The sequence below is a fragment of the Hyla sarda genome, chromosome 6 (genome assembly GCF_029499605.1).
Source record: "Hyla sarda isolate aHylSar1 chromosome 6, aHylSar1.hap1, whole genome shotgun sequence".
Lineage (NCBI taxonomy): Eukaryota > Metazoa > Chordata > Amphibia > Anura > Hylidae > Hyla > Hyla sarda.
Window position 1 is genome coordinate 99,806,680 of NC_079194.1, and position 21,262 is coordinate 99,827,941.

At 41.2% G+C, this 21,262-nt stretch overlaps 1 protein-coding gene across 11 annotated transcripts in view; it reads left to right on the plus strand.

The window, feature by feature from the left end:
* Positions 1 to 21,262, plus strand: part of ATXN7 (ataxin 7) — a 143,053-nt gene that overhangs the window by 108,822 nt on the left and 12,969 nt on the right. For 10 of the 11 annotated variants that reach the window (XM_056524524.1, XM_056524523.1, XM_056524528.1 and 7 more), the window contains 6 exons: positions 10,531 to 10,780; positions 13,608 to 13,873; positions 18,845 to 18,927; positions 19,216 to 19,484; positions 19,940 to 20,138; positions 20,264 to 20,385. In XM_056524524.1, the coding sequence (XP_056380499.1) occupies positions 10,531 to 10,780; positions 13,608 to 13,873; positions 18,845 to 18,927; positions 19,216 to 19,484; positions 19,940 to 20,138; positions 20,264 to 20,385 (1,189 nt within the window). Of the gene's footprint in view, positions 1 to 4,796; positions 5,092 to 10,530; positions 10,781 to 13,607; positions 13,874 to 18,844; positions 18,928 to 19,215; positions 19,485 to 19,939; positions 20,139 to 20,263; positions 20,386 to 21,262 lie in introns of those variants that run through there. The other variant, XM_056524534.1, reaches the window with a different exon arrangement.

A 21,262-nucleotide genomic window follows, 5' to 3' on the forward strand; every position in this document is an offset into this window, starting at 1 on the left:
AGGAGAAATTTTTTTCTTCTTTTTCTCCCACTATGCTCCTGTAAAACAATGGACCCTATGGAAGAAGAAAAAAAAGAACCTGACGGACCCATTACGGGTGGGTCACAATGGCAGTGTGGAAGTAGCCTAATGTGTTAGTGTGTTTTGTTGGATGTGAGGAAATTGACCTGGAGAAGACCTGTTATTTGGTATAGAATAGTTCCCCAGCTACTGCAGTCGCCTGCAGAAAGTACAGGGCGACACATTTATAAATTCAGCCTGTGTAGGACCAAGTAGTGGGATTATTGTTGTTAAAATAGTTGTCCTTAAATAAAAGCAAAAGCAGACATTTCTCCAGGCCCATACCCTCGGCGAGCACTTGGAGAGCATGTTTTCACAGTACATCCAGTGCTCTGTTGGTTTAAGACCATTTTATACAGTCCCAGAGAAGCCTTTTCATGGATTATTTAACATGCAATTGCCATAGACTGCCTGTGTGAGTGATGCTAAGCATTGGCGCTTAAAGTCCCCCGCACAGTGCTGTGCTGCAGGTTCTTATTGTTGTCCGTAGAGAAGCTGTGTACAACCAAAGCCCTAGGACCCTGACATCCATGACCTTCCTATTCTTCTGACCAGAGATGTATTGCTGGATACTTATCTCCGGCTACTTTACCTTATGCTCTGATGGGATCATTACCCTGGTCACTGACAGCTGCTCTGCTGTATATTTATTGCTACAACATTTAAAGGCATTTAGGTACAGCAGTTCTGAGGGACCCTACTGTTACCTGTAATATGTTAAACTATGTAAAACCAACAACAACAAAAAAATAAAATACACAATACAATCACTAATATAAGTCTATGGGAAAAAATCGTATATACCACAGCATATTATTTTGTGGTACAGAAAAGTAGTGCATGCTGAACTTTTCTATCCCACAAAAAAAAACTCAGACACACAGGGCTACCCTCAGCAGCCCGCAGACTTGACTGTGACGCGCGGGCCTGCCTCCAACCCTCACTGCACTGTCTACTCATAGGAGAATACGCAGCAGATTTTGTGCTGTGTGACCCTACCCTAAAAGTATAATCTAATGTACTGCTGTGGTATAGATGTGAACCATCCCTAAGCCGGAGATGTCAGTTCGAGTTATCAGAAACGCAGTCTGTCTCCAAATTGTGGCAATAATAGGGTGCAAATATGCAGCCATATTACGCCCATGTAAAAAACAGCAAATAGTAGACTTTAACATTTCAGGTTTAAAAACCTCCTTACTGTGTAGTAGTATTCTATATTCATAGGTTGTCATGTTGTTCTCCAATGAACGATATTGGGGGGTACTCTGTATAATTTGCGACCCTATAAAATGACCCCTCCAGGGAGCAATACTAGTACACCACCAAAACCTTCACTGAAAAGCATATTAAAGCGTACCTGTCAGATCCCACAAATAAAAGCGGTTATATGTTTCATCCTGATCATGTACATATAATTTTTATCTATCCCCCATATTTCACAAATAATGAATAGCATATTACAGATACTCAATGTCTTTCTCATCTTTCTAAAGGGAGGGGGCGTGTCCCTCATCTGCCTGCACTGTGATGACTCCTCCCCCTACCTCACTCACTGCTGACTCACTGCTCTCTAACCCTTTACTCTCTGGTTTTATGCTGTGCACACACACAATGATTATTGGAGATTGCCTGTACTCTACCACTAAAGACAATATGGTGAATGTACAACTTGCATCTTCCTAATGCAAAGGTGATTTTTTTTATGCATACATTTTTATCTGTTGCATTGTCATTCATGTGTGTCATCCTTAGGCAGTCTTGTGATGCTGGGATGCTGGAATAGTTGGAGTTATAGTGTTTGGATAACAGTTTTTTTGCAGCAGTTTTGCCTTCAGCTGTGCCAAACTACAACTTCTAGCATGCCTAGACGTCCTTTGACTGTCCAGCCATGCACAGAGTTTTGCAAAAGCTGGAGGCACATGTTTGGTAATAGTCTGTTAAAGCAGTGGTACTGCAGGCTGTGTTCCTCCTGCAGCCTTGTCCATCAGCCATCTCGTGTCCATGAACCTTGGACACACACATGCTGCTGTGGGGCACATCAGTGTCCCAAGAGGTTTGGGGACCCCTAGTGGTGGGATTTTCAAAGGCAGCTTTCTTTTAATAAAATGTGAAAAGAAGTATATTAGAAAAACTTAGATTTAAAACATATAAAAAGTTTTTATATCGAACAGTGCCCATTTATCCTCAGCTGTATTTATACAGTTTTATGTGCAAATTAAAAATTTTGACCATCATCCTGCAATCTTTTATGTTGCGTCTGATACACATTCGTTAGTTGTATTATGGCTTTGTTTTGTACACCGTGTATTCGCTGCCGCAGGAATCCGATCATCTGTAATGGCGGACGGAGGTCCCCTTACCTGCCTCCGTCCGTCTCCCGGCATCTCCTACTCTGGTCTAAGATCGAGCATATGCCCTATGCATAGCACTGAACAGTATTAGCAATCAAATGATTGCTATAGATAGTCCCCTATGGGGACATAAAAAGTGAAAAAAAAAAAATCCCCTTCCCCAATGAAAATGAAAATTGTCAGTTTTTCCCATTTTACCCCCAAAAAGCGTAAAAAAATATCAAAATATGTTAATGATCCCGTACGGTGAACGGCGTAAAATATATAAAGTTAAAAATTATGCGCTTTGTCACATTTTATTCCCCAAATTTTCAAATTTTTTATAAAAAATTATCTAAAATTTTTTTATTTTCTGCAAATGTGGTATCGATAAAAAAAAGTACATATGACGGCACAAAAAATGAGCCCTCATACCGCCCTATATACGAAAAAATGAAAAAGTTATAGGTGGTCAAAATAGGGTGATTTTAGATTACTGATTGTGTACAAAAAGTTTAAAATAAATTTTTAAGCGGTACAAAAAAATAAAAGTATCTAGCCATGGGTATCATTTTAATCGTATTGACCCACAGACTAAAGAACACATCATTTTTACCATAAAGTGTACAGTGTGAAAATGAAACCCTCCAAAATGTGCAAAATTGTGGTTTTCATTAAAATTTCCTCCCTAAGAAAATAATTTTTTGGGTTTGCTGTAGATTTTATGGTAAAATGAGAGGTTTCATTACAAAGTACAATTGGTCACGCAAAAAACAAGCCTTTTATATGGGTCTGTAGATGGAAATATAAGAGTTATGGATTCTAGAAGGCGAGAAGGAAAAAACTAAAAAGCAAAAATAAAATGGGCCTGGTCCTTAAAGGAAAACTGTCGGATATTTTCTCCCGCACTATCCACAGTACTGGTGGATAGTGCAGGAGACGCTGATTAAAACGAGACCTATCTTGACCGGATCCGCCCGGCCGTTCGCCCGCAATTGTTGTTTTAATCTATGTGTATATCTTGCTGTAACTGGCACAGGCAGGGCTTCTGCAGGTTAACTGGCACTGACGTCGGTGCCGCTTATAAATATTCATCCCCCCTCCCTCCAGTTCTCCCTCTCTTCGCTGTTCCTAACTGGAGGGAGGGGGGAGGAATATTCATAAGTGGCGCTGACGTCAGTGCCAGTTATCTGCAGAAGCCCCGCCCGTGCCAGTTACAGCAAGATATACACATAGATTAAAAGTACAATTGCGGGTGAACGGCCGGGCGGATCCGAGCAAGGTAGGGCTCGTTTTAATCAGCGTCTCCCGTGCTATCCACCAGTACTGTGGATAGTGCGGGAGAAAATATCTGACAGTTTTCCTTTAAGGTTAAAATGGGCTTGGTCCTTAAGGGGTTAATGCCCATGCTGCTTCCTGTCCACCAACCTGTGAGCTTTAGAACTGGTCCATGGAGCAATGGAAGAAGGCGGCCAGGTCTGCCAAGTCATTTATAATCCAGTGCATCACCCTGGGATGTACTTTGGGAAGTACTGCTAGTGAATGTCAAAGCCCACCTGTATAATTCTGACCAAATCCACAGGTAAAATGTATACTCCTAGTGTAAATTTACTGTTTGTGAGATGTCCCACTGTCCGTGCCCTGATATGTTTTATTTTATAGGTGTAAATTACAAATCACATTGGGGCAATTGGTGAATAAAATTCTTTTTGTGCAAACAGTGATATGTGGGAAAAATGATCACATCGCTTAGGTTATTTTATCAAAACTCCTTAGGCTGAGGTTGAATTTGCTTTGTCTTATTTGAGGAATCAGCTACCACTGTAGAAGTCACTTGTAAATTATTATGAGTTTTTGCACATCTCCTGTAACTCTAGTCTTGGCTAAATAGCTTAGGTTTAAGTAAATTCGTATTTCTAAAGAATTTGTGCCGTTTTTATAACTTTGACAACTTCCAAAACAGTGTGACAAATTCCCTCAAATACACAATGGTAAATTTCCCCCCATTGTGCTCAGTTGTGTGTTTATTTATTTTATTTCTTTACTTATCTTGTATTCTTTAATTAATCTCCTTTTTTATTTTGCCCAGTCTACCTGTATCATAATAATAGCGTACAATGATGATAGTTCTCTGGGTGATTTCCTGCTTCCCATAGTATAAATCTGACAGCCAGTGAGCTGAGTAAACAATCCCTTTCTGCATCCCACAAGCAGATCATTTCCTGCTATGGTTAAGCTTCCCGTCCTCATTCTTCCAACTTACTCACTTACAAAGCCTGGCACACTGCACGTCTCCGCATATTACATTTGAAACATGAGGGAACGCCCCTTGTTTTCGTTTTTCATCTCCTCCTCCTCATTCCCTCCCCCCATTTTTTTTTTCTTTATCTGCCAGGACCTGCGACTGATTTTTTACTTTACAATGCTGGCAAATGTTACATAAGCAGAAAAAAAAAACATGGAGCCCAGGCAAGAGTGTGTGGGCAGACCCCAAAGCATGACAGCAAGGTCTGACTTGTCAGGAGGAGAGCATGCAGCGGAGCACTGACAAAATATGTGAATGGAAGCTGCTGGGAAGCTGTTGTCACTCATGCACTGGGCTGTGGGGAGGGTGGAAACGTTTTTTTCTTCTGCATTTGTCCTTTTTAAACTCAAGCCTGGAATTGGCTGCAAGCCCAGCACTGCATGGAGTTTGCAGAAGGTGGGTATGACTCTGCTTTAACACAACACAGAATTGCGAGCGAGGAAACGTATAGCTACATGCCTCCCGTCATCTCTCGCCCTCGTCGTGTCACATTCCATCTTTTGCACGCTCGCGGCTCATTTCCTCATTGTTTTCTATTTCTCTTCTTCTCTTTCCGACATGCACAGTGTTAAAGTCATCTGCCAGTACAGAGTTGATCAAAGTGGATAATCTGGCAAACGAGGGATTAACCGCTCTCAAGCCGGGCCACATAAGCTATTCTGAAATGTCATTTGAGTGGCTTGGCCAAAGTTCAAAAGCAGATGCAGACTTGCGTTTGCTATTAACACCAGCGAATGCTGATGCTTGCAGGAACTGCCCAGGTCTTAAGACATAATGCTTGTGTGGAATTCCTTGCAGAAGGAGCTGTTTACCAGAGTGATCTGTAACTGAGCAGGCAGTGCTTGTCGTGCTGCAACTTTTATGACCAGGCCTCATCCAACAGTTACTACTGTGTTGTCTGCAGTTTTGGGAAATGTATCTTTTTATTATTTTTATCAAGTCATATGTAAAATGTATACATCACAGATGTACAAATATGTGCGGATGGGTTTGCGTGTATGTATATACATTTTAATTCTAAAAGTAAATTTTTCAGCTGTATTTGCTGCTAAGAGCTGCAGACACTGTTGGATAGCTGTTATAGTAGTCATACGTGCCATATTTTGCAGCTTTTTTTCTGCAGCTGATTTTGATACCCATTGACTTTAATGGGTACAAAAATATGCAGCAGCAGAATACGGCAGGTGTGACCCTACCCTTAGCGTAGAAAAGCAAACTGTACCACTCCAGAAGCTGATGGTTGTTGCCAAATACTTAAAGGGGTATTCCAGGCAAAAACTTTTTTTTATATATATCAACTGTCTCCGGAAAGTTAAACAGATTTGTAAATTACTTCTATTAAAAAATGTTAATCCTTCCAATAGTTATTAGCTTCTGAAGTTTTCTGTCTAATTGCTCAATGATGATGTCACGTCCCGGGAGCTGTGCATGATGGGAAAATATCCTCATAGGAACTGCACAGCTCCCGGGACGTGAGTCATCAGAAAGCAGTTAGACAGAAAACAGCAACTCAACTTCAGAAGCTAATAACTATTGGAAGGATTAACTTTCCGGAGCCAGTTGATATATAAAAAAAAGTTTTGGCCTGGAATACCGCTTTAAAAACACAGTTTCACCTCTCAGCCAAGTGTCAAGGTGCTAAAGTTCTAGTGCCTTGTAGTCCTCCTTGTGTGCACTCACCTCCAAGCCTCTACTTGATGGACATACAGGGCTCTATACATGAGCCAAGGAGGAAATCGGAGTTCAGAGTAATCAAAGTGCAGGCCAGGCTGTGGCACTTCAGCAGCTCAGCTCCACCTCCTTGACTGGGAAATAAAATAAAAAAAAAGCCATTTTATAGGTTTGGTAACCATCGTCCCCTCCAGAAAAGGTACACTTTTCCTTTATACTTTTCCAGCTATCCACTGGTATCTGCAGCTCTTAGTAGCAAATATAGCTGAGAGTTTGCATTTAAATAATGATATTGTGTCTGTATCTTCCCAGAAATTGTGATGTCAGATAAGACAGGGCTCATGGGGAAAGGGATTTTTACAGGATTTCTGTCAGTAGAACATCTACAGCAGTGGTCTTCAACCTGCAGACCTCCAGGTGTTTCAAAACTACAACTCCCAGCATGCCCGGACAGCCGATGGCTGTCCGGGCATGCTGAGAGTTGTAGTTTTGCAACATCTGGAGGTCCGCAGGTTGAAGACCACTGATCTACAGAGTCTCTGTTGCCTGAAATGGCTGATAATGGAATACTAGACTGCATTCAGCAGATGGAAATATGGCAGACATTTAGGTCTAGTGCACCATGACTTTCAGATAGGGCAGTGATCTTACAGCCATGATATAGAGTAGGATTATGTACATGTTGATTTAACAATAAAAAAAAACTACACAAATCAGGGCCTTTTCTATTTATTTATTTATTTATTTTGTACCAATATCATGGGAATTTTGGTTTACATGCATTTCTGTTCACTTTCTAATTTTGGTTTATGGTACATCTGGCCTTCAGGACCACATACTATTATTATTATATTTTTTTTATTTTTTTTGTGTGTGCGTTATTCTCGCTAATTTTAGGTTGTCAAATAGCAGAACCCTAAAATAGAATATTTATTATGATACATATTACAGGTCTAATATGGGGTACAGTAATTAGAGTGGTTTAAAAAAAAAATCTACTGCTTTAGATCCCTACAACTCTCGCAAGACAAACATGTAACTGTAGTTTTGTATATAGAAAAAACAGGAACAAGGAATGGTGGCGCTATCTAAGTGCCGTAAGTGATGGTAAAGCGGCACACAATTTGTGTCACTGTTTGCACATTAAGGGAATTTTCAGGTAGGAAATACAATAGATTGGAAGGTGATATCTCACTCACTTATTAGAGTTGGGCTACATGGACGCACGTGTTGAGTGGTTTTACACTTTCAAATGGTCCTCTGGCAGCCCAGCACCCAAACCTGATCATCAGTTGATGTTGGTCTTTGCAAATGGAAGGAGTGGTCCTAGAATCGGCTGCTCCAGCAGTTCCCAGGAAGAAAAACAGAGGATGGCTTCTGCGGCGCCTCGAGGATTGGATATATTCAAGGCAAGAATACAAGTGTCCTGCTAGTATCGGATACTTGTTTATTGAGGGTAAAACAAGAAAAAGCAGCGCTTTTTGCGAGGTGACCCCCGCTTTGTCTGGCTAGTTTGTCTAACCTGACTAAAGGGGGGGGGGGGGTCACCCCACGAAACGCATTGCTCAATAAACAAGCAGGACACTTGTATTCTTGCCTTGAATATATATCCAATTCTCGAGGCGCTGCAGAAGCCATCCTCATTCTTCCTGGGAAATGCTGGAGCAGCCGATTCTAAGACCACTCCTTCCATTTGCAAAGAAGAACATGTAACTGTGTGTTCTGTTCTTTTTATTGCAAATTCAATAAAAATATTGGATACCTGCTTTCTTTCAGAAACGCCACCACTCTTGTCCTCAGTTTGTGTGTGATATTAGAGCTTAGTGCCACTGAAGTGACTGGAGCTACGTTGCAATACCGCACACAACCTAAGCAAAGAGGAGTCACTGTTTTTGGGAGAAAGAACCTATGGTTTTTTGTTTCGTGTTATTAATGCCCTGGCACATATATTGAATGCATGCATACACACCGATATGTAAGTGTTATCATACATAGGCCCTATCTGAGCCCAGTGGCTATGTAACTTGATCTTTGCAGGGAAGTAGCAATCTTTGTATGTAAACGAATGCATTATTCAAATCTGTGTCTGGGCATATGAATGAAACCTTTTCCATAGTTGTGACCACACTTTATATTATTTACCATTTTTCTTTTTTACGGTCTGTAGATTATGATGCACTCACACCACGTATTGTGCTGCAAGATCCGGCAGGAGAATTTTTAACCACCTGCTGGAACCAAACTGTACCACATTCAGTGCAATGAGCTGAACTGAGTCCGCTAGGGCTTTTCAGTCCGGGCCAAAACCAGATACGTCAGAAAATGGTTTTAAAATTCTCCCACCGAATGCGAAAAACGTAGTGTGCGTGTGCCCTTAGCCTTATATGTCTGCAGATCACTGCATGATCTCCATTGGTGAGTGCCGCCATCATTTTCCTCTTTATAATAACTTTTTTGGTCTGTTTGACTGCAGATCCTAGTGGAGTCTAGTAGTTGTCAGAACGTGTGTCTGAACAGAAGTAGTGGGTAGTGCTGGCTTATTTCTCTTGCTCTTTGAACATCCTGACTACATATTGCAGACACAATAACTGTGGTAATCAGTAGTTAGTCTTCGAAGCTGGGAGGATACAGGAAAGAGTAAGATGATGCTCAGTCACTGCATGTGCTTGGAGGACTGGTACTGAATATAGGGAGCAACTTTTTGTATAATCTTAGCAAGTCACAGTCAACATCTCCACCTAGAATCACCAATGAATGAAAGCCCCTGTAGCATCTATTCTGCCATCTTTTTTGTTATTTCAGCCAATTTTTTGGGACGATGTGCAGCAACCAAGTAAATCTATCACAAAGGCTGTCACCCAGCTTTCCAAAAATCTTGCAGTGTTTCTCTACCGAGGTGTGCTTCGCACAGGAGCTGGGACAGATCATTTCATAACTAGGCAAATATACCACTTAGTCCTTGGAAAGCTGGATTGACAACACTTGTGGAAACTGTAAAGTAGCATTGAACATATTATGATTAGTAGGGATGTCCCAATACCATTGTTTTAAGACAGAGTACGAATACCGATGCTTTAATTCTAGTACTCGCCGATACCAATTACAAGTACTTTTATTTTAAAGGGAATGTGACACTAAGGTGATGCGGTTTCTGGTGCTGCTTACGATGCTGATATGTGGTTCCTTGTTGTGTGCAATGGAGGCGGCTGCTGTAGTATGAGCCAAGATTTCTCTATTCCATTGGGCAGAACAGGGAATTTGCATTGGCAGCAAGACCAATTTCTTTGGAGCGATTGCCCTGATGTTCACATGGTGAGCAGAGGTAGAAACTAGGTCACCTGCACTATCTACCTATAGAGCAGGGCATTAAGGAGAGGATGGCCGCACTGCAGAAGGTATCGGACATGGTATCGGGGACATTAAACGAGTCCCCAATACTATGCAAATGCCAGGTATCGGCCCCAATACCGATACTAGTATCGGGACATCCCTAGTCAAGGTGATTATGCAGATACCTAGTGTCATGATGTGGCTGCATGTCACAGTCTGCTGTTGTCTCCAGAATTGCGTCTATAGCAACATAGGATGGTATTTGCAGCCCATTGGTTAACACTTAGATCACAGTCCTATCTAGTTACTGTATTAAAAAGCAAACCTGCTCTTTAAATAGCAGGGAGAGCAGCAAGGGATTCTTGTCATTGCTATAAAAAGGCATTTAGTAATAAACCGCCTGAGTCATGCTGGAGCGTGCAGCCTTTTCTTCTTAGCACTGGTATTGCAGATGGTGTATGCCCAGGGAGATATCTGTGTTTGATGAATTGGACACTTGCATTTGTTCTAATCAAAGGTTTTATAGAAATGGCTACAGCCAGGAGATCATAGCAGCTTTGTTATAAAATGTGCTATATATATATATATATATATATATATATATATATATATATATATATAGTATGAACATGTCATAATGTTCATATCCTCAGTGATAACCCAGCCATTGTGGGGGGGGGGGGGGGGGTCAAATGAACCATCATGCCAATTGCTACTGTGCAACCATTTCCAATGTTTTGCAGAGTATGTATATTTGCAAATAAAATGTGTTGAAAGTTAGTATACACTTGTCATATTATTTCATGCTTAGTCAATTTTCTTTTTTTATTCCAGAACGAAGACATGGGTCCTCCAGCAAAGCCCCTCTAACACCGCCATCATCCTCTGTGTACTCCCTTCACTCCTCCTCCCTGCCTTCGACAAAAAGCAAAGCGGGCGGCGGCAGCACCCGTACGTCCAGCAGTGCAAGCGGTAGTGCCTCCTCCAACTCCAAGCTGATCAAATCTCCCAAAGAAAAGCTACAGATAGGTGGAAGCAACAGGTCCATGCATTCTGTACAAAGCAAAACATCCCTAGACAAAATGTAAGTCACACAATGGTATTTTTGGATGGTGGCGAATGTCAGGTGAAAAGCAACCAGGCATGTTGGGACTTTGTTCTAAGGGAAATAATTTGCCATCGGAGGAGTCTGGCAGGAGCTTTCTGTATCCTTTCTATTCAGAATAAATTCATGCTCTGTCAAAGGTGCATGTGTATGGGGAAAAGAGAGCTGTGAGTTGAACAAACATTTGTCATTGACAGCTATCTAAAATCTATGGGTAACTTTTGTCTTTGTACATTGCCATGTGCAGGCATAAGTTGTAAACCCATTTCAGGCCCCATTCACACATTGTTCTTGCTGTACATTTGAGGAATGCATGAGGATTTCAGCATGACAACAGATCCATTGAATTTATCATGCTGAATCGTCGAATAGTCAAGAAGTTCGGTCCGTTTCCTGAAAATGTGTTGTTTTTTTTTCCTTTCTGGATTCAGAAATGTGGTAGACCACACTTTTGAGTTCCACAGCAAAAAAGTTACATTTGGAAAATGGGTGAATGATAGCCATTAGTAAATTATGTTTATTCTTCTGGCGCAAATCTCTCTGGTTCCTCACATCCAAACATTCATGTACGTGTGTTTTCAATGGACAGAGGGAGGGGTATGCTGCTTCCAGTCTGTTCTAGTTGGGGCTTATCTCTCAGAACAAATGCATGTGCAGTGCCCTTGGGGGAGATTTATCAAAACCTGTGTAGAGGAAGAGTGGTGCAGTTGCCCATGGCAACCAATAAAATTGCTTATTTCATTTTGTACAAGTCTCTTTACAAATGAAAGAAACAATCTGCTTGCCATGGGCAACTGCACCACTCTTCCTCTTGACAGTTTTTGATAAATCTACCCCCTTATCTCTACTCCCTATGATTTATCCTTTACTGCTGTTTTGAAATTTCAGATTCCCTATGTACGATAAATATGTAAATATTTTCTATTTACCACATTTTCAAGTATACACAACCCCCAGTACAGTAAATGCAGGGCCTCTTCATTCATGTACTTCCCCCAGTACAATCTGTGCAGGGCCCGTTCATGTATATACCAACCACAGTCCATACAATGCAGGGCCAGTTTCCCCAACACCTCCCCCAAAACTCACATGTAGGGCCATCAATGTAAAACCCCCACCCCTCAGTTCTAATACAGGGCAATAACAAGCATATAAACCCCCATGTGCAGGTCAGTGAGAACATGTACGTGTGTGTGTATGTGTGTGTGTGTGTATATATATATATATATATATATATATATATATATATATATATATATATACATATATACATACAATCATGGCCATAAATGTTGGCATCCCTGAAATTTTTCAAGAAAATGAAGTATTTATCACAGAAAAGGATTGCAGTAACACATGTTTTGCTATACACATGTTTATTCACTTTGTGTGTATTGGAAGTAAACCAAAAAAAGGGAGGAAGAAAAGCAAATTGGACATAATGTCAAACTAAACTCAAAAAATTAGCTGTACAAAATTATTGGCACCCTTAACTTAATATTTGGTTGCACGCCCTTTGGAAAAAATAACTGAAATCAGTGGCTTCCTATAACCATCAATAAGCTTCTTACACCTCTCAGACGGAATGTTGGACCACTCTTTCTTTGCAAACTGTTCCAAGTCTCTCTTATTGGAAGGGAGCCTTTTCCCAACAGCAATTTTAAGATCTCTCCGTCCAGCGTTCGGACCCCCGCGATCAAACACTTATCCCCTATCCTGCGGATGAGTTGATAGGATAGGGGATAAGTTGTTTTCGGCTGCAGATGGCATTTGAATGTCGACAGTTTCCACTGACACTGATGCTCCCTGAGCCTGCAGGACAGCTTGAATATCTTTGGAACTTGTTTGGGGCTGCTTATCCACCATCCGGACTATCCTGCGTTGACACCTTTCATCAATTTTTCTCTTCTGTCCACGCCCAGGGTGAATAGCTACAGTGTCATGGGTTGCAAACTTCATGATAATATTGCGCACTGTGGACAGAGGCAAATCTAGATCTCTGGAGATGGACTTGTAATCTTGAGATTGTTGATATTTTTCCACAATTTTGGTTCTCAAGTCCTCAGACAGGTCTCTTCTTCTCTTTCTGTTGTCAATGCTTAGTGTGGCACACACAGACACACAATGCAAAGACTAAGGGGGAGATTTATCAAAACCTGTCCAGAGGAAAAGTTGCCCATAGCAACCAATCAGCTCGCTTCTTTCATTTTTAACAAGGCCTCTGCAAAATGAAAGAAGCAATCTGATTGGTTGCTATGGGCAACTGGGCAACTTTTCCTCTAGACAGGTTTTGATAAATCTCCCCCAAAGTGCTTTTTATCTGCTTTCAGGTGTGATTTTTATATTGCCCACACATGTTACTTGCCCCAGGTGAGTTTAAAGGAGCATCACATGCTTGAAACAATCTTATTTTTCCACAATTTTGAAGGGTGCCAATGATTTTGTCCAGCCCATTTTTGTAGTTTGTTGTGACATTATGTCCAATTTGCTTTTTTTCCTCCCTTTTTTTGGTTTAGTTCCAATACACACAAAGGGAGTAATCATGTATATAGCAAAACAAGTGTTACTGCAATCCTTTTCTTTGAGAAATACTTCATTTTCTAGAAAAATGTCAGGGATGCCAACATTTACTGCCATGACTGTGTATGTGTGTGTGTGTATATATATGTATATATGTGTGTGTGTGTGTGTGTGTGTTTTTCAATTTTTATATACCGTATTTATGTATTTTTTAAATAATGTGAATTGTGTATTAAATCCATATATTAGTTGTTAAATATAATTCTCTGCATTTTCCCTTCACCAGAATGACACCCTCTGTTAAGGTGGAGAAAATGCATACAATCCAAAAGACAGACGGTGTGTTCTCCAAATCTGCTGCTGGGTCTACCTGTTCCTCTTCTGTCAGCTCCTCAGTAAAGACTGGCCTTAACTGGCAATCAATACCAAAGCCACCTTTGCCTTCCCCTGGACAGATACCAAATGGTAAAGGAATTCTCTCAACTCCTCCGAATGTGGAAAAGAAGCCAGAGGACACAAATTGTAGGAAACACTTACACAAGAGATTGTCAGGTATTTATGGTTGCAGAAGTGTTATTTTTATTATTCATACTTTCCAGAATGAATACCCGACGGGACATTGGGCATTCTGAAGTTTTTTTTGTCAGAGAACATGGCCCTCTCTCTTTCTTTTTTGCTTGTTTGTGTCTATCCAGTTAACGGAATTTGGGAACATTATTACACTAGAGAATTGTATCGAGGCTCTGTGTGAACACTTAGGGCATGTTTACATTGCAAAAACCAAGTGCATATTCCTTAAAATCTGCCTTTTTTTTATTTATTTTGGTTGGTTTTTGGGGGCATTTTTTTTACTTTATAGCCCAAGCAAAATATTAAAAAGGGGGTTTTTGGAGCACATATATCTCCTTTAAAATAAAGCACAAGGGATTTTTTGAACCTTCCTTTTGATTTCTATTGGAGAAGATCAAGCTGCTTACAGATGGAACCTTGCCATAGTAGTGACATATCACTTCTTTTCAGGCAAGGAAAAAAACTGATGAAAAAATAATAATAAAATTTCAATGCATAGTTATTACATGAAAAACCCCACTGATTTTCTCTGTATGAACATGCCCTTAGGAAGTTAAACACACTTAGTCTCAGTTCTCTTGGAGTAATCGCAGAGATTCTCATGTTACATAAGACAGAGGAACCCCTCTGTTTTAGATATAAATAGATAACAGGAGAGATCTCTGTATTGACCCTAGATATAGGGTATGTTTACACGGTTTAAAAAGTAAAAGCTTCTTAAAATCTACCTGCAAAAATACTACTTTAAGGCTTGAATTCCACTTGGTTTTTTTGGGGGGGGAGGGGAAACACAAATTTTGCCGCATGGCGTTTTTTCGGCCAAAAAACACTGCGGCCAGATGTTAGCTGTAAATCAATGAGAAATCGCTAAATTCTTTTTCCACTTGGTGTTTTTCAGTTTGGCGTTTTTTAATCCTAATTAATAGGGTACCATTAAAAAATAATAATAAAAAAAATGCAGTAGTGATTGAAAACATTTTATTTAACGAAATGTTTCTTTTTTATAACATTTTTATAAATTTTTAAACAGGGATCAATTTATGTGGGCAAGCAGGGCACAACAAATATAGCCGACAATAATAAAAATGTAGTGTGTGTGTGTGTGTGTGTGTGTTTTCACTTTTTTTTTAGGTGGTACTACTACTACCAGCACAGAACACACTGTTCCATGATGGGAGTAGTAGTTCCTGTACTAATTGACAGATTGCCCTGGGTTCCATTGCGATCCTTCTGTGTAATTTATAGATGCAGCCGCCGCTCTTCTATGGTCCCCTGCACTGCCGTATATATACACCTATTCATATTTCCCGCAGAGAGCTGTGATTGGCCAGATGGTTTCAGCCAATCACAACTCTCTGTGGGAAATATGAATAGATGTATATACACATCAGTGCAGGGGACCATAGAAGAGCGGCCGTCCGCATCTATACATTATACAGGAGGATCACAGCAGGTGTCAGGAGTGACATCCGCTGTGATCTTTCATTAACTGCAGGTAACTCTGCTCAATGCTGGGAGCTGTAGTACCTGCATTAATAGACAGATCGCAACAGGTTTCCGAAGTTACTCTCGCTGCGATCTGTCTATTAATGCAGGTACTACAGCTCCCAACATGGAGCAGAGCGTGCTCCATGATGGGAGTAGTAGTATCTGTAGTTAAGGACAGATCACAGCGGGTATCCCTCCTGACATCCTCTGTGATCGTCCTATCTATTGCAGAGATGTGGAGCGGCTTTCTCCTTCGCTCGCATCTCTGCTATGTACTCCGGCCAGTGATGTGAATAGAACATCACTCATTCATATTTCCCTCAGAGCTGTGATTGGCTGCAACCATCCGGCCAATCCCCCACTCTGGGCGAAAAATATGAATGAGTGATGTGAATTTCTATTCACATCACTGGCCGGAGTATAGTGCAGTGATCCGAGCGCTGTATAGAGTCGCTCCATATCTCTGCTATATTATGGACGATCGCATCGGGTGTCATGACTGACACCTGGGGTGATATGTCTAATAGTACAGGTACTACTACTCCCATCATGGAACAGTCTGTTCCATGCTGGGAGTAGTAGTACTACCTAAAAAATGTTTAAAAAAAATAGAGAAAAAAAGGGAAAGACATATACACACTTTATTAAAAATGTATTAAAAGTTCATTATAAAAAATAAAAATTTCCATAAATACTTTTTTTTCCCATCCCTACTGGGGCCAAAAATGCAATTTCAACTCAAATGCAAAAACGTCAGACGCAGGAAATTGCACTGGCGTTTTTTCTGGCATTTTTTCAGTGACAAAAACACTGGGGAAAAAAACAACTGGAATCCTAGCCTTCAAACGATCTCTGATTTTAGTGCTTCTTTTCATGTGGCTTTTCCGTAATTTAAAAAATATATATTTTCACGCTTTTAATGTGAGCCTTTAAGCAGAACCACTCTGAAAAGGTAACATGTCACTAATTTTTTTCAGTGCTGGTTTCCTGCTTTTTTGAGCTGTCCCCATTCAAGTGAAAACAGCAAGTTTTAATCACCCCTGAGACGTTGTTTTTTTCTAAATGAAATAACCGTAATTTTGTTACTCTTTCTCCTTATTACTCTGGTTGTTTTGCCTTTGGACTAGCTCAAGCTCCACTATATGTTTCATGCACACCTGACACCTGCCCAAAATGAAGGAGATCACTCTGATGTCTGTCATTTAAATGGTTAAGTGCTATGATAATGGTGATGACGGTATTTAAGTATTAAATGCCTTAATCCCTGTTGTCCAGTGGACCAATCGGCACCTCCGAGATGTAATTATGGGCTGCCGATGGGTTGCTGTGAAAGAATTGGGACTTACCGTCCCTCCTGGTGCTCGGTGGATGGGCATTAGATTAAGGCTGTCTTAGGCAGCCCTTAGCACCGACCACATAATCAATGTAATGCATTGACATTACATTGATCTATGTAAGACATTTACAGATATATGTGGTATTGCCGAGTGTGTAATTGTCCAAGCTATTATCACACTTGTGATCATGTCATTAACGGTGTAAACGCAGAAGAATTCCAACCACAAAAATTGCGGATTTAAAGTCACAATACGTCCCAGAAAAAAGATACCGTATATACTCGAGTATAAGCAGAGTTTTTCAGCACAGTTTTTCGTGCTGAAAACACCCCCCCTCGGCTTATACTCGAGTGAACTCTCCACCCTCAGTGGTCTTCAACCTGCGGACCTCCAGATGTTTCAAAACTACAACTCCCAGCAAGCCCAGGCAGCCATCGGCTGTCCGGACTTGCTGGGAGTTGTAGTTTTGAAACATCTTGAGGTCCGCTGGTTGAGGACCACTGTGGCCTTCGACATCATCGCGCCCCCCCCCCCCCCCTCACCCCCTTTAGTTCTGTGCTCACCTCCGCTCGGCGGGACATTAGGGTGAGCTGGTCCGGGCCATCTGTTCTGCAGGGACAGTCCAATGCGGAGGGATAGTCGTTCCGGGCTGTCCATCTTCACCGAGGGGGCCTCTTCTCAGCGCTTCGGGCCCGACCCTGGAATAGTCACGTTGCCTTGACGACGACGCACAGGGACGTTCATGAGTAACGTCCCTGTGCGTCGATGGTGAAGATGGACAGCCCGGAACAACTATCTCTCCGCACCGGACTGTCCCTGCAGCACAGATGGCCCGGAGCAGCTCACCCTAACGTCCCACCGAGCGGAGGTGAGTACAGAACTAAAGGGGGTGAGGGGGGGGGGATCTGGATGATGTCGAAGGCCGCAGTGGTCTTCAACCTGCGGACCTCCAGATGTTTCAAAACTACAACTTGCCGATGGCTGCCCTGGCTTGCTGGGAGTTGTAGTTTTGAAACATCTGGAGGTTTGCAGGTTAAAGACCACTGTATCAGACATTGACAAGCGGTGATGATGAAGGGGGGGGGGGGGCTGATGACATGTGGTGATGATGAAGGGGGGGGGGGGGGGGGGTGAGGATAAGGGGATGATGAAGGGGGGGTGGGATAATGACAAGGGGATAATGAAGGGGGGTGGGATAATGACAAGGGGATGATGAAGGGGGGGTGGGATAATGACAAGGGGATGATGAAGGAGGGGTGTGGGATGATAAGGGGATTATGAAGGGGGGGTGTGGGATGATAAGGGGATGATGAAGGGGGGGTGTGGGATGATAAGGGGATGATGACAGGTGGTGATGATGAAGGGGGGATGATGACAGGGGGAATGATGTATTTCCCACCCTAGGCTTATAGTCGAGTCAATAACTTTTCCTGGGTTTTTGGGGTGAAATTAGGGGACTCGGCTTATATTCGGGTCCGGGTCGGCTTATACTCGAGTATATACGGTAGTAAAAAAGTGATCACATATACAAAATATACAAAACAAAAGTGGTACTGTTAAACACTTCAGCTCATGGTGCAAAAAATAAACCCAGCTCCGTTGGTGAAATAATTAAAAAAATTATAGGGGTCAGAACATAGGAATGATCAGATTTTTTTTTTTTTTTTTTAAAGCCATAAAACAAAACAAAAATTATCCAAGTTTGCTATCACTGGAATTGTACTGACCCAGGTAGCATGACAGTTTTCCTGTATTTTGATCATTGAAAGAAATTATTGCCCCACAAAATTGCACAATTTAATATTGTTTTTAGTTTTGCCTTACATATTTTTTTTTATCTGGCTCCATAATACTTTATGTGATAAAATAATGTACAAAAAATAAGCCCTTATACAGCTTTGTCAGTGGAAAAATAAAAAGGTATGGGTCTTAGAATGTGAGGAGGAAGAAAATGTAAGTTATAAAAAAAAAAATAAAAAAAAAGGAATTGCTGGATCATGAAGGGGTTAAAAATTGTTATATCACATATGTATTTTTATATTGTACAGGTTCCTTATCCTATTAGATTAGGTTGATATTTCTTGTTTGCCAGTGATGTTGTATTGACCACTTGTCCTCATCGGTACAGATCGAGAGTTTGACCCTGATATACACTGTGGAGTTGTGGATGTTGAGACGAAGAAGCCGTGCACTAGATCTCTGACATGCAAGGTAATGTTGGCCTGCCTGGTCGGTCTTGTGTATATAGACAGTGTTGTCAATGATACAGAAACATGAGGAGGCGGTAGCTATCTTTGTAAATGCACAGAGGCTTGATATTTATTATTAGGGTATGCAAAAGTAGTTAATAGGCTTTTATCATGACAACATAGGAGTTTTTAAGTTTTTTTTTTTTTTTATACAATATTTTGTATTCATTCCATTTTCATTTTGAAATGCAACACTCTCCATTTTGTATCTATACCATGCAGAGTCTGTTAATCTTTTCTCCCCCTCTAGACACATTCCTTAGGCTACAGGAGAGCAGTACAAGGGCGCAAGAAAGGTTTTGATGCGTTATTAGCTGAGCACAAAAGTAAAACCAGGGAAAAAGAACTGCTACGTCAAGCTGAACAACAACAGCAACAGACGCCTGCGCTCAGGGAACCGCATCCCTCACCTTCTAAATCTTCCCAGGAAACACACCAAAATTCTCATGGACTTTCTGCCCCTGAAGTTAAGCCTTCAGTACCCAGCAAGGCTAAGCCTCACAACCCCAGTCTTCCAAGGTACAGCTTAGTCTCCAATGTTTCTTATACTAGAGTTCAGTTACCTGCTTTGTTTAAATCCTATTTTTTTTTATTTTTTTTTTATAACTTCTGTCTGCTCAGTTATTTTTTTAATTCTAGATACACAGTAGGGTTTTTGTTTTGAGTCTCAGACATTGCTTGCTGTAAATTTCCATGTTGACTTGCTCTTCTGTTTGTTTTTGTATATGGAGGACGCAAGTGTTTTTCTATACCTGCTATTAAAGGGGTTATCCAGCGAGAGGGGGAGGGTCGAGACCAAAAACAAAAAGTTATTTTGTCAATATACATAGATGTTTTAAAGGTTTATTACACCTATACCTTATTCTGTTTATTTATTTTTTTAATTTGTTGCAGTTATTCCAATATCTACTTCCATGTTTACTCTTTCATGTAGGAAAAAATGTTTAAATCTGTTTTGTTGTGGCATTCTCCAGGCCATCAGGTTACCCAGCGCAGCACAGTGGTAACGCTCCCAATGGTTCACCATCAGTGCATGAATCTCCACAACCAGTTGTACCTGCGGCTGAGCCAGCCTCCCGCTTGTCTAGTGACGAGGGGGAAGGGGACGAAAAAGAAGAATGCTCCGAAAAACTGGACTGTCATTATTCAGACCATCACCCTCGACCAGCAGCTGTAAGTAGTACTGGGGGTTAATGTGTGAACAGAGCAAGTCAGGTTGTAGTAGAAAGCTACATAATAATAATAAAACAGTTGAACAAAAAAGAAAGGTACATAAAATGTTTTGTTTTCTTTGACAGTTTTGCTCATTCGGTAGCAGACAGATTGGGAGAGGATATTATGTATTTGACAAGCGGTGGGACCACATCCGATGTGCACTTAACTTCATGGTGGACAAACATCTTAACTCCCAGATGTGGAGGTAGGAAATTCCAAAACTGTGTAGAGCATGTGGCATGGTACAGAATAAGCCTGGTCAAGTTTTATCTGAAGCTTGGAAAACAACCAATATTTTTACTGATTTATCAAACATGAGCTATACAAAACAATGAGACTTAAATATCCAAGTGTCTGTGTTGATTCAATTCATATATAAAAGAAGGCCAGATCCAGGCCCAATACATCACACAGCCGCTCAGTGTGATGTATTGGGCCCGGGCCTGGCCTGGCCTTCTTCCTGGTGCCTGGGCCCAATGTGGCACCCTGCTGTGCAGTCTTTCACCGGCTGAAACAGGAGATTGCTGCAACTGGTATTTAGTTGAGCTGCAGTGTTAGATGAGTACCCCTTTAAGGGTGCATTCAGACTGCGGAATCTCCACCCGCTGAATTCAGTGAGCGGAGATTCCGTCTGGCGGCCGCCGACGAAAATACTTTGACGATAGGGCCGTGGGGCACTGGGCCGTCACCATTGACGGCTATGCAGTGCTCGCAGAATCTGTGCAAAGAATTAACATGTTTTTTCTTTACGCGGAACAGTTTCAGAGGCGGAATTGTCCGCCACTTAAATTCTGCAGTGTGTACGGGTCTTGCGGAGATCCATTCACACTAATGTTAGGTTCACATCGCGGGAATTCCACGCAAATTCCATAGTGTGAATGTACCTTAATAATGATGAAATTCAGACAGCAGTCTGGAAAGTTAAGGTGCTTAATACAGACTGTTAATGAATTGAACACAATAGAGATGCAGTATACTCACAAACTCCCCCTAGTGGTAAAATAATTATGTCTTATAATTCTATGCCTGTAGTGTATTAGGTAGACTCAAACATAAAATAGACTGCTATAAAGATATAGTAA